Raw genomic sequence first — 14,609 nt, forward strand, 5'->3', positions numbered from 1 at the left:
TGACTATGATATGCCTTGTTGATGGTCAATTTTTGTTGAATCTAATGGGAGTTCTCTGTGCTTCTTGGATTTTGGTGTTGGTGTCCTTGACCAGATTAGGAAAATTTTCCACTGTAATTTGCTCACACAAACCGTCTGCCCCCTTTTCTCTCTCTTCATCTTATGGGACTCCTATGATTCAGATGTTATTCCTTTTTAATAAGTCACTGAGTTCTCTAAGTCTTATATCATGCACTTTTGCCTCTGTTTCCCTCTTTTTTTCTACTTCATTACTCCATAATTTTGTCTTATATATTGATGATTCACTGCTCTGCTTCATCCATTTTTGCCATTGTGGCATGGATTTGAGACTGCATCTTGGTTATGGCATTTTTAATTTCATCCTGACCAGATTTTACTTCTTTTATCTCCACAGAAAGTGATTCTATGCTTTTCTCAACCCGAGCTAGTATTCTTTTTGCCACGGTTCTATATTCTAGTTCATACATTTTGCTTATATCTGCGTTGATTAAGCTCCTGTCGTTTCTTCTGCTCTTTCTTTTGGGGTGAATTTCTTTGTTTTATCATTTTGGAGGAAGAAAAAAAACTAATAAAATAAAGTAAAAATTAAAAAATTAAAAGCAAAACAAATCAAAGAAAGGAAACTAGATCCTAGCTGTGTTTTGGTCTGCTTGTTGAAAGAAGCTTGATAGAATACAGAAAAATTGGAAAAAAAAGAAAGAAAAGGAAAAAACGTTAAGAAAATTTTAAATTCAAAAAATTATGTAGTAAAATAGAATAAAATGAAATCAAGAAAATGAAATAGAATAAAAGTTTTAAAATAATAAAGAATAAAGTAAATAATTAAACGTTTTAATTAAAAAAATAAAATAAAAATAAAATTTTCTCTTTATACAAGACAAAGAAAAAGAAAAAAAACAATTTAAGCAAAAAAAAAAAAAAAAAAGAATAAATAAACCAGCAAACACAGTGAAACTTGAATGAAGTTAAATTCAGTTTCCCCTAGAACTGAAACTATGAACTATGTCCTAGAACTGGACACTTTGCAGATGGAGTGACTTATGCTCATCTTCTAGAGGTTGTTCTTGGAGAGCACAGTTGGGCGGGGCTTGGTGTAACATCTGCCTTCTCCACTAGGTGGTGCTGCTTAGCTTACTGGCGTGGATCAGCATGGCGGGCATGCTCATGCCCATGTGCATGCATGGGAGAGGTGGACATGGCTTCACCCAGCTCCCTATTCTCTGGCACAGTAACTTCACGCTCTCACTGATCCATGATCAAGCACCCCTTCTTTGTCTCAGGCCTCTGTCCATTCCCTGCCTCTAACCTGTCCGTGTCCAAGCCATCCACCTCCCAGCTGGCACCTCCCTGCAGAGTTTTATCTTAGATGGGGTTGTGTTTCAAAACCCCACACTTCAGAGATCTATGCAGCTTGGATCCACACTGACTCTCTGGGGGAGGGTCTTGCTGAACAATGGCCAGGTACTGACTTGCCCCAGAAAACATTCATGAGATCACACAGTGGCAGAAGTTCAGAGATTATGGTATATCACAACACACAACTAGTGCCAGGTTTCATCCCACTCTGGAGTCATTTTCCGAATCTCAGCAAACATGGCTACTCTCCAGGGTCCACTGGGAACTTTGCCTTTGGGGAGGCTTTATGGCCTCTACCAAATGGTTTCCAAGCAGGGGAACCATTTCTCCCCATTGCACAGGGACTCCTCAGATGCTGCTGCCTGCATCTGGGGATTCGCCCTACTTCCTTACCGGAGCGTCACCAGGCACTGAACTCCAGAACTTCAGACTTTGTGCTCCACTGTTTATAGAATCTTGGTGTTATTGAAACTCTCCTTTCTCCCCATCAGTGGTTTTGGGCAACACATTTCTTGTTCAGTCCTCTGTGTTTTCACTCTTTCTCTCTCTCTCCTACTACTTTCGGGCGAGTATTTTTCCTTCACTCTCCTGATGCACTGCAGTCTCCTCCTTTCTCTATCTTCTGTCTGCAAAAAGAGCTCCTTACCCTCTGTGGCTTTTCTCTCCCCCCGTTCACCTCTCCACACCATGTACCTGCTGAGTTCTGTGGCTCAGGTTATGCAGATTATTGTGTTAATCCTCAGATCAATTTTCTAGGCGTACCAAATGGTTTGGTGCTGATCTAGCTTCATTGCAGAGATGAGACAAGCTGAGGGTCTTCATGCTGCTCCACCATCTTATATCCTCCCTTCCTACCATTATTCTTGATTCATTTACCCTGATTAAGTTTTCCATGTCATTTACTACTACATGAAATTACATTTAGTCATTTGTTTTCTGTCTACCCACCAGAGAACAAACCCCTTGAGAATTAGGGCTTTATTTTGTTCACAGCTTTACCTCTAGTTCCTAAAACATGGCCAGTAGATTATCAATAAATACTGGATGAATAAACAAATGGATGAATAAATGGATTTTGAGAGACCTTTAGTTATCTAATTACCTTTTGAATAATACCAAAGTTAGGCATGAAGCCATGTGTAAATAATGGAAAGTAATGCAAAAAAGCCTGAATTCAACCCCATGTGAAAGGAACTCTTAAGAAAGCCATGAGGTGGTGCATGTCAAAAGTAGAAAACATACCAGCTGTGAATCCTAGCTGGAATTCTGTATGATCTTGGGAAGGTTGTGGTCAGTGGCTGCTATAACAAATTACCATACACTTGGTGGCTAAAAACAACAGAAATTTATTCCTCTCATGGTTCTGGAGACCAGAAGTCTAAAATCAAGGTGTTGGTAGCACTAAGCTCTCTCTAAAGCCTCTTTCAGCTTCTGGTAGCTGTGGGCATTCCTTGGTTTGTGGCTGTATCTGTTCCAATTTCTGCCTCCATCTTCAGATGGCCTTCTCTGTGTCTCTATTATCTCCATCAAATATCCCTCTGCTTTTCTCTTATAAGAACGCTTGTCCCTGGATTTAGAGACCACCTGGATAATCCAGGATGATCCCCTCATCTAAAGATCCTTAACTTAATCATCTCTACAAAGATCCTTTTTCCAAGTTAGGTAATATTCACAGTTTCTGGTGATTAGGACAGAGTTACAAGGTGTATATCTTTTGGATGACGTCACCATTCAACCCATTACACCATGCATATTAAAAGTTATTTGATTAGAGGTAGTATAATTGTTTATCAATATGTGTATTTCCCTGGTGTCAGATTGTGTGACTTCAAAGAATGTAGACTTCATTTTATGAGTCCCTAGGAAAAAATGTTTCATGCCAGTCATGCCTAGTTTAATACAATTATTTAAAGTGAATTTTTTTTTTCTTTTAGGATTTGTACCTGTATCAAGATGCTCTAAAGGATGACAACCATTCTTAGGAATGTCTAATATTACAAAATGATGAAAACTAATTCTAGCATCTTCCATTTTGCCATCATCTTCATGTTAATACTTGAGACCAAAATCCAACTGACTGATGAAAGTGAATTTTTGGTTGACAGATCAGAATCAAGTCTCTTTCATGTTCCCCAAAACCTATCCCTGAAAACAACAATCTTAAATATATCACAAAACTATATATCTGAGCTTCGGACTTCTGACATCGTATCACTATCAAAGCTAAGGATTTTGATAGTTTCTCATAACAGAATTCAATATCTTGATATTAGTGTTTTCAAATTCAACCAGGAATTGGAATATTTGGATTTGTCCCACAATGAATTGTGGAAGATTTCTTGCCATCCTACTGTGAATCTCAAGCATTTAGACCTCTCATTTAATGCATTTGTTGGCCTACCCATATGCAAAGAGTTTGGCAATATGTCTCAACTAGAATTTCTGGGGTTGAGCGCCACACAATTACAAAAATCTAGTGTGCTACCAATTGCTTCTTTGCATATAAGTAAGGTTTTACTGGTCTTAGGAGACGCTTATGGGGAAAAAGAAGACCCTGAGAGCCTTCAAAACTTTAATATAGAAAGTCTACACATTATTTTCCCCACAAGAAAAGAATTCAGTTTTATTTTGGATGTATCAGTCAGCACAGCAGTAAGTCTGGAACTTTCCAATATCAAATGTGTGCTAGATGATAATGGATGTTCTTATTTCCAAAATGTTCTGTTAAAACTTCGGAACAACTCAAGGTTATCAAATCTTACTTTAAACAACATTGAAACAACTTGGAATTTTTTCATTATGATCATCCAGTTGGTTTGGCATACAAGCATAAAGTATTTCTCAATTTCAAATGTAAAACTACAAGGTCACCTTGACTTCAGAGATTTTGATTATTCGAACACTTCACTGAAGGCCTTCTCCATACACCAAGTGGTCACTGATGTGTTCAGTTTTCCACAAAGTTATATCTATGAAATCTTTTCAAATATGAACGTCCAAAATTTCACAGTGTCTGGTACACATATGGTCCACATGGTTTGTCCATCCCAAATTAGCACATTTTTATATTTGGATTTTTCTAATAATCTCTTAACAGACATGGTTTTCAAAAACTGTGGAAACTTGGCTAAATTGGAGACACTTAGTTTACAAATGAATCAATTAAAAGAACTTGCAAGTATAGTTTATATGACCAAAGAGATGAAGTCTCTACAACAATTGGATGTTAGTCAGAATTCTCTAAGGTATGATAAAAATGAAGGAGATTGCTCTTGGACTACAAGTTTATTAAGTTTAAATATGTCTTCAAATATACTTACTGACTCTGTTTTCAGATGTTTACCTCCTAAGGTCAAGGTACTTGATCTTCACAATAACCAAATAAGAAGCATTCCTAAACGAATCATGAAACTAGAAGCTTTGCAAGAACTCAATGTTGCCTCCAATTCCTTAGCCCACCTTCCTGACTGTGGAGCTTTTAGCAGCCTTTCTGTACTGATCATTGACCATAATTCAATTTCCAACCCATCAGCTGATTTCTTCCACAGCTGCCAGAAGATTAGGTCCATAAGAGCAGGAAACAATCCATTCCAATGCACCTGTGAGCTAAGAGAATTTATCCAGAATATAGGCCAAGTATCAAGTGAAGTGGTAGAGGGTTGGCCTGATTCTTATAAGTGTGACTATCCAGAAAGGTATAAAGGAACCCCACTAAAGGACTTTCATGTGTCTCAGTTATCCTGCAACACAGCTCTGCTGCTTGTCACCATTGGGGTCACTGTGCTGGTGTTGACTGTTACTGTGACTGCCCTCTGTATGTACTTTGATCTGCCCTGGTATCTCAGGATGGTGTGTCAATGGACCCAGACCCGGCACAGGGCAAGGAACCTACCCTTAGAAGAACTCCAAAGAACCCTTCAGTTCCACGCTTTTATTTCATATAGTGGGCATGATTCTGTGTGGGTGAAGAGTGAATTATTACCAAACCTAGAAAAAGAAGACCTAAGGATTTGTCTCCATGAGAGAAACTTTGTTCCTGGCAAGAGCATTGTGGAAAATATCATCAACTGCATTGAGAAAAGTTACAAGTCCATCTTTGTTTTGTCTCCCAACTTTGTTCAGAGTGAGTGGTGTCATTATGAACTCTACTTTGCCCATCACAATCTATTTCATGAAGCTTTTGATAACTTAATTTTGATCTTGCTGGAGCCTATTCCACAGTATTCCATTCCCAGCAGCTATCACAAGCTCAAAAATCTCATGGCACGAAGGACTTATTTGGAATGGCCCAAGGAGAAGAGCAAACATGGACTTTTTTGGGCTAACCTAAGAGCAGCTATTAATATTAAATTGATGGAGCAAGCAAAATAAATAGATCACACATAGATCAAAAAATATATGTGTGCTGCTTTTGGAAAAATGTTGCTGCTTTTGGAAGTTCCAACAATGACTTTATTTTCATCAACACAAATCTAAATGCAATTTTGAACGTGTGATGCAGATAAACACATGTACTTTCAGGCTCCAGTTCACCGTTTACATATGGCAATGAAAATTAATGAAATAATTTTAAACAGTTAATGTCTAACACATGAAGAACTCATTTTTTCTTTTCTTCTCCCTCCCTTCCTTCCTTCCTTCCTTCCTTCTTTCCTTCCTTCTTTCCTTCCTTCCTTCCTCTAGCCCTGAATTCATTGAATTTGTCATGTAATCAAGAGAAGTATCTGTTTAAACAACTTTAGTTTCTATAACAGATATCTATAGCTATTGATGCCCTTCTCATTTCTACTCAGGTTTGCCCCTGCATGTTGAAAGCTACTTATTGCTAATGCTGTAGGCTCTTTGCCTGAAGGATTTTCTCCTGGCCATGATAATCCACTTTGCTCACACAAAGGGCAATTTAGAAATGCTGGATATTTTTCTTGGAGGGAGCTCTCAACCAATGTCAGGAGAACTGGCAGATAAATACCCCAAATTTCTCACCCATTTTGGGGATAAATCTGGGGTGTGCTTTATACTATCCCTGAGTTCCCCAGTAGAATGGAATTCTAATTCTCCATGGTAGAAACAGCTTAATAAATGTATTTTTTATTGGCTTCCTTTCTATGCTTATCTCATATCCTCATTTCTTCAAGGGTGTTTCCTGAGATCACCTCTGAAATAAACTACTTGTAGTTGAATAATTGTCTCAGGGTCTGCATTTGGAGGAACCCAAACTAAGAGTGAGTTACATCTCAGGTCAAATGGAAATTCTGAGCCTGTTTTTTTTTTTTTTTTTTTTTTTTGTGGCTGGATATCTTGCTGAGATTCTAGCTGCCTAACCTAGCATGCACAGGTGACTTTACTCTTTTGATCAGAAGGAGGAATACAGTCCACGTGTACTGTTTCTATACATAGTATTCTTGTCTTTAGGAACTATTAAACTAGGACATGAACAGATTAGAACATTGCAAGGAATGGGCCATGTTAGACATGTTTTCTAGCACAATTTTATCAGATTTTTTTTAATATTCATGAGTAATTCTCCCTGTCTATCCTTTTAGTCTAACTGCTAGCTCTGGGCAGGTGTAGTCAGAGAGCATCTTGTCATAGCTGCACCATGTATCTCTCAGTTTATGCCCTGTGGCTTCATTAATAGCACTGCACATGATATTTGTAGAAGCCTGTTAAACCATTCTGATAGATGCATAAACCTGGAAGTGCCAGAGATATACCTTGAGATTTTTTGACCACTTAAGGGATGGGACGTATTAGATAAATATTGCTGTCTTTTATTCTTGGGTAAACATAATTATATTCTACACCATTCCTCAATGAGTTCCTGGTGGGACTGAGGCTTACTCACTCTGAGATTTGCTTTTCTTTCTTCCTTGTTTCATTCTTCTCAGTCTCCTCACTCTTGAGCCCTGAGACTACTTCTGCAAACAAATGACCTGCACCCAAAGCTCTTATCTCAGTCTCCACTTTTGGAAGAATAAACCAAAATAACACTTACCTGTACTAGTTGCTTCTTGCCCTAATTTACTTAAAGTCGATAAGAGCATATTACATAAAGCCAGAGAAGTAAAATAAAAATCAATTAAGCAAAAAAAGATAATGGTATTTCAGAACCATTTAGATTCTTAGAAGTGAAGGTGTTTTCACTGGGCACTGAAGGAAGACTTTAACTTTGGATTTTTCAAAGTATGATGATAAAGAATGGAAAGGCCATTCTAAATAGAGAGATGAAGAGAACAAAGATAGGAATACCCAGGCCTATTTTGGGACTAGTGTCCCAATTTGACTTGGTCATGTAATTTATGAAAAACAACAGTGAGATATAAGCATGAAAAGTTAGACTAAGATCATGTCAAAGATCCTGAAAAGTTAAGCTATGGAGTTAGAACTTAGGGATATAGAAAAGTCATCATTTAAATTCCTATGAGGTATTATAGCAGAAAGGAAACTAAAACCATGAAATATATGCTTAAAAATGTATAAAAGCTTTTGTTCTCTAATGGAAATTGCAACAGTTGTTAGGACTGAAATTTTCTGTTTTCTCTAGGATGATTGCACTTCCTGTATTGAACTTCAAGATTTCATAACCAAGCTTCAATACTCAGCACTAGTTATGTATTAGTTTGCTAGGGCTGGTGTAAAACAGTACTACAACCTGAGTGTCCTAACAATAGAAAGGTACTGGCTCACAGTTCTGAAGGCTTGATGTCCAATATCAAGGTCTTGGCAGTGTTGGTTCCTTTCGAGGGGTGGGAGGGAAGGATCTGTTTCAGGCCTCTTCTCCTTGGCTTATAGATGACCATATTTCTGTCTTTGTCTTCCCTCTATGTCTGTCTGTTTCCAAACTCCCCCACACCTTTAAAAAAAAGATTTTATTTTTAAATAATCTTACACCCAATGTGGGGCTTAACTTACAATCCTGAGATCATATGCTCTACTGACCGGGCCAGCCAGATGCTCCAAATTTCCCTTCTTTTAAATAAGGATGCCAATAATATTGTATTAGAGACCATTCTAATGACCTCATCTTAACTAATAACAAATCTACAACAACCTTATATCCAAATAAGGTCACGTTCTGAAGTACAGGGGTTTAAGCCTTCAACAAATGAATTTTGGGGAGCAAAATTCAACCCATTGCATCTTGCAAGTATAAAAAATCCTTAAAGAGAGTAATAGAGTCAGTTAAAGTTTATCTAACAAATTCAACATTTTAAGAATAGCAGTTATGTCAGTCCTGAATATAAATATCTGATCTCATAAATATTTTTAAGGGGGCTGCTAGAAGTTGAAATTGTATTGGTGGAATCCAAAGAATTCCAAGTTGGAAGATGAAGAATTCAGGTCAGGTCAAAGTATGAACAAATATATAGTAATTAAAATAATAAAGATTTCACAGGTAAATGAGAAAAAATATTGCAGAATGGGTAAATATTCAAGCACTGATTCAGAACATTTGGGTTTCAGTTCTAGCTCCATTACTTCCACTGCTTACTTGCAAAGACCTTGAACAATTTACTTAAACTTTCTAGGCCTAAATTTCATTATTTGTAAAATATGCCCTTAGAGTACCTAGCCAAGACCTTTAGATTTTGGTATGAATTAAAGACTGGTTACAATATGTGCCCCAACTGCACAGTTCACCTGGGCAAGGTTTCCAAATGGTTCTACTGAAGCCTTTTTCCTAGGATTGAGGTAAGAGGGAGCACATCTGATCTCTTCTTCAGGATAAATAGAACTCATAATACACCCCAAACTCTCCAAAAATCCTCTTCTAATCTTTAACTCCTCTCAGACTCTCCAACCCCATTTATTGGCTATAAGTCAGCAAAGGGTTACAAAACCAGTTATCTAATCTCACACTTCACTCCAGAAGCCTTAATCAAATTGAGATTAAAATAGTACCATTTTTATCAGCCTGTTATACTAATGAGATTGCAGTCAAATGGGCATTTTATATAGTGATAATAGGAGGGCAAAGTTTTTTGGGAATGTATATTAAGGGCTTTAAAATAATCATGTTCTTTGACCTGTAATTCTACTTCCAAAAATCTAGTCTAAGGAAGTAAGTTAAAATGTGGACAAAGTATGTTAATTGCAGAGTCATTGTTAACAGTGAAAAATTTGAAACATTCTAAATTTCTAACAATGGAGGAATATACTGTGTTTAGTAACATTTTATAATCATTAAAAATAGTGTATAGGGTTAAGATGATAAATTTTGTGTTATGTGTTTTTTACCACAATTTGAAAAAATAATGTATAGGAAGTTGTTTTTTATTAATAGAGAATGCTTATATTACAATATAAATGAAAAACACAGGATACAAAATATATGTATATCAAGGTTTCATACGTTAAAAATATGCAGAGAAAGAGGACTAGATGAAAATATACAAAACATTATCATTGCTTCCCTGTGTTTGGTGCTTAGTTTTGCTTTTATACTTTTCTGTACTTGAAAATTTATAACCAACAAAAGGAAATTATATCAAAACTAAGTCTTAATCAGCTCCCAGATAGAAGGCAAGAAAACAATCTGGGGAGAGACAGTGTGGAAACAACAATCAGAAAAATGTCCAGGGCACACAGAGGGGAGTTATTCCCTATTCTAGAAATGCTCCTCTGAAGGGCAGCATTCACAGAGCCTCTCCAGAAACAAAGGAGATGACTGGTGCCATTTCCCTACCCCGTCCCTCAGCATAAGCACAGAGCCACCTGAGGGAAGCAGCTCAGAGAGGACACTGACTGTCTAACTTGCTTACATCAAGGCCCACCCGTCTGTGCTGTTGCAGGACTGTTCTCAGTTAGGCTTGCCTCAGTCCCAGTAGAGTGGGCCCCTTCCCCAGAGGACCAGCACAAACCTCTGCCCACACCATATCTCCTGACCAGAGAGTTCTGCAGGGCCTCAATTCTGGTGGAGTTGGTGTCAGGTCTCATTTCACAAGCAGACCAGAGCACATTTAGATAATACTTGCCACATTCAGGCCAAGGACCAAACAGTGCCCATAGCAAGCAAGGAGAGCCTTTGCAGGTGACTGGCCTGAAGGATGGAGCAGCCAACACACAATAGCAGAGCACACACAGCACACACCAGAGACACTTCTTAAAGCACTAGGCCATGGGCACTATATGACCTCTCCTTCACAAGGCCATTACTTTCATGAGCAGGAGACAGAACTAGTTTTTCTAATACAGAGAAAAGACAAAGATTTATTCGAAATGCCAAGATGGAGGAATTTATCCCAAATAAAAGAACAAAATAAGGCCACAGCCAGAGCTCTAAGTGAAACATATATAAGTAACATGTCTGATGGAGAATTTAAAGCAGTGATGATGAAGATACTCACTGGGCCTGAGAAAAGAATATAAGACATCAGTGAGACATTTACCACAGAGATAAAAGAGTTAAGAAAGAATCAATCAGAGATGAAGAATGCAATAAATAATATTGGAAATAGGTTACTGCAATGAACAGCAGACTGGAGATAGCAAAGGAATGAATTAGTGACAAAGAAGACAAAATAATGGAAAATAATGAAGCTGAACAAAAAAGAGAATGAAGAATTATGGAACATCAGAATAGATATAGGAAACTCAGTGACATTGATATTACAGGAGTATCCAAAAGAAAAAGAGAGAAAAGGGGGGAAGAAAATTTGAGAAAATAATAGCTGAAAACTTCCCTAATTTGGGGAAGGAAATGGAGATTCAGATCCAGGAGACACAAAGAATGCCCATTAAAATCAATAAAAGCAGGCCAAAAAGAAGACATATTGTAATTAAATTTGCAAAATATAGTGATACAGAAACCATTTTAAAAGCAGCAAGACAAAAGAAGTCCATAATTTACAAGGGAAAATCTGTAAGTCAAGCTGGATATTTCTCAACAGAAACCTCCAAGCAAGAAGGGAGTGGCATGATATCCTCAAAGCACTGAATGGGAAAAGTCTGCAGCCAAGAAAGCTCTATGCAGCAAGGCTATCATACAGAATAGAAGGAGAGATAAAGTTTCCCAGAAAAACAAAAATTAAAGGAGTTTGTGACCACTAAACCAGCTCTGCAAGAAATATTAAAGAGGACTCTGAGCATGAAGAAGAGACCAAAAGTGACAAAGACAAGAAAGGATCAGAAAAAATCTCCAGAAACAACAACAAAACAAGTAGTAAAATGGGAATAAATACATATCTATCAATAATTACTTGGAATGTAAATGGACTAAATGCTCCAATCAAAAGACATAGGGTGTCAGAAAGGATAAAAAAAAAATGACCTATCTATATGCTGCCTACAAGAAACTCATTTTAGACCTAAAGACATGTACAGATTGAAAGTGAGGGGGTGGGGCGCCTGGGTGGCTCAGGTGGTTAAACGTCTGACTTCGGCTCAGGTTACAATCATGCAGTTTGTGAGTTCGAGCCCCGCGTCAGGCTGTGTGCTGACAGTTCAGAGCCTGGAGCCTGCTTTGGATTCTGTGTCTCCCTCTCTCTCTGCCCCTCCCCAGCTCACTATCTGTCTCTCTCTCTCAAAAATAAATAAACGTTAAAAAATATTAAAACAAAAAAGGTGAGGGGGAGAAGAAACATTTAACACTCAATTGGTTGTCAAAAGAAATCCAGAGTAGCAATACTTATATTTGGACAAACTAGAGTTTAAAACAAAGACTAGGGGCACCTGGGTGACTCAGTCAGTTGAGCTTCCGACTTCGGCTCAGGTCATAATCTCACTGTCTGTGAGTTCGAGCCCCGCGTCAGGCTCTTTGCTGACAGCTCAGAGCCTGGAGCCTTCTTCGGATTCTGTGTCTCCCTCTCTCTCTGACCCTCCCCCATTCATGCTCTGTCTCTCTCTGTCTCAAAAATAAACATTAAAAAAAATTAAAAAAAAAAAGCAAAGACTGTAACAGGAGACAAAGAAGGGCATTACATAATCATAAAGGGGACAATCCAACAAGAAGATAAAACAATTGTAGATATTTATTCACCCAACATGAAGCACCTATATATATAAAACATAAACAAAGGAACTAATTGATAATAACACAATAATAATAGAGGACTTTAACACCCCACTTACATGAATGGACAGATCATCCATATAGAAAATCAACAAGGAAACAATGGCATTGAATGACACACTGGACCAGATGGACATAACATATATTCAGAACATTCCATCCTAAAACAGCAGAATACACATTATACACATTCTTTTCATATACATATAGACCATTCTCCAGAATAGATCACATATTAGGTCACAAAACAGGCCTCAACAAACACAAAAATATTGAAATCATACCATGCATCTTTTTGGATCACAACACTATGAAACTAGAAGTCAACCACAAGAAAAAATCTAGGAAGACCACAAATAATGGAAGTTAAATAACATGCTAGTAAACAATGAATGGGTCAACCAGGAAACCAAAGAAGAAATTTTAAAAATACATGGAAACAAACAGAAATTAAAACACAACAGTTCAAAATCTTTGGGATGTAACAAAAGTGGTCCTAAGAGGAAAGTATATAGCAATACAGGCCTATATCAGGAAGCAAGAAAAATCTCAAGTAAACAACCTAACCTTACACCAAAAGAAGCTAGAAAAAGAACAACAAATTAAGCTTAAAGCCAGAAGAAGGAAGGGAATAATAAAGAATTGAGCAGAAATAGGGGCGCCTGGGTGGCGCAGTCGGTTAAGCGTCCGACTTCAGCCAGGTCACGATCTCGCGGTCCGTGAGTTCGAGCCCCGCGTCAGGCTCTGGGCTGATGGCTCAGAGCCTGGAGCCTGTTTCCGATTCTGTGTCTTCCTCTCTCTCTGCCCCTCCCCCATTCATGCTCTGTCTCTCTCTGTCCCAAAAATAAATAAACGTTGAAAAAAAAAAATTAAAAAAAAAAAATTAAAAAGAATTGAGCAGAACTAAATAATATAGAAACTAAAAAAACACAATAGAACATAACGATGAAACCCTGGAGCTGGTTCTTTGAATCAAAATCAATAAAATTTATAAACCTCTAGCCAGACTTATCAAAAAGAAAAGAAAAAGGACCTAGATAAATGAAATCACAACTGAGAGAGGAGAAATAACAACCAACACCACAGAAATACAATTATAAGAGAATATTATGAAAAACTATATGCCTACACTTTGGACAACCTGGAAGAAATGGACAAATTCCTAGAAACATATAAACTACCAAAACTGGGGGTGTCTGGATGGCTCAATCGGTTGAGCAGCCGACTTCGGCTCAGGTCATGATCTTGCCGTTTACCAGCTTGAGCCCCACATAAGGCTCTGTGCTGACAGCTCAGAGCCTGAAGCTTGCTTTGGCTTCTGTGTCTCCCTCTCTCTGCCCCATCCCCTGCTTGCCTGCTTGCACTCTGTCTCTAAAATAAATAAACATTTAAAAAATTTAATTAGTAATAATAGTAAGAATAATAAAAACCCCGACAAACAAAAGTCCAGGGCCAGATGGCTTCACAGGAAGACTAAATACTTCTCAAACTGTTCCAAAAAATAGAGAAGGGAGCAAAATTTTCAAACTCATTCTATGAGGCCAGCAAAATGAGATAAAGACTCCACTAGAAATAGAACTATAGGCCAATATCCCTGGTTAAGATGGATGCAAAAATTCTCAATAAAATACCAGCAAACTGATTCCAACAATGCATTAAAAAAAGTCATTCACCATAATCAAGTGGGATTTATTCCTGGGTTGCAAGCGTGGCTCAATATTCATAAATCAATCAATATGATACATCACATTAATAAAAGGAAGGATGAGAACTATATAATTATTTCAATAGATGCATAGATAAAACATTTGACAAAGTACAACATCCATTCATGATAAAAAAAAAAAAACCTCAACAAAGTAGGTTTAGAGGGAACATACCTCAATATAATAGAGGCCACATATGAAAAAACCCACAGCTAATACCATTCTGAATGGGGAATATCTGAGAGCTTTCCCTCTACAGTCAGGAACAAAACAAGGATATCTACTCTTCCCACTGTTATTTAACATAGTACTGGAAATTCTAGCCATAGTATTCAGAATACAAAAGGAAATAAAAAGCATCCAAATCAGCAAGGGAGAATTAAAATGTCCACTATTTGCAGATGACATGATACTCTATATAGAAAACCTGAAAGACTCCACCAAAAAAATTGCTAGAACTGGTAAACAAATTCATAAAGTTGCAGGATACAAAATCAATGTACAGAAATCTGTTG

The 14,609-nt window shown here is 37.6% G+C and overlaps 1 protein-coding gene across 3 annotated transcripts in view; it reads left to right on the top strand.

Annotated features, from left to right (window-relative positions):
• The window catches only part of TLR1 (toll like receptor 1), a 47,388-nt gene extending 40,011 nt beyond the window's left edge, over positions 1 to 7,377 (top strand). For all 3 annotated transcript variants that reach the window (XM_040485752.1, XM_040485744.1, XM_040485763.1), the window contains exon 2: positions 3,312 to 7,377. In XM_040485752.1, coding sequence (XP_040341686.1) covers positions 3,379 to 5,748 — 2,370 coding nt within the window. In that variant the 5' untranslated portion in view covers positions 3,312 to 3,378 and the 3' untranslated portion in view covers positions 5,749 to 7,377. The remainder of the gene's footprint in view (positions 1 to 3,311) is intronic.
• The last annotated feature ends 7,232 nt before the right edge of the window (positions 7,378 to 14,609 follow it).

This window comes from Herpailurus yagouaroundi, unplaced genomic scaffold, assembly GCF_014898765.1.
Source record: "Herpailurus yagouaroundi ecotype Mexico unplaced genomic scaffold, PumYag 28, whole genome shotgun sequence".
Taxonomy (NCBI): domain Eukaryota; kingdom Metazoa; phylum Chordata; class Mammalia; order Carnivora; family Felidae; genus Herpailurus; species Herpailurus yagouaroundi.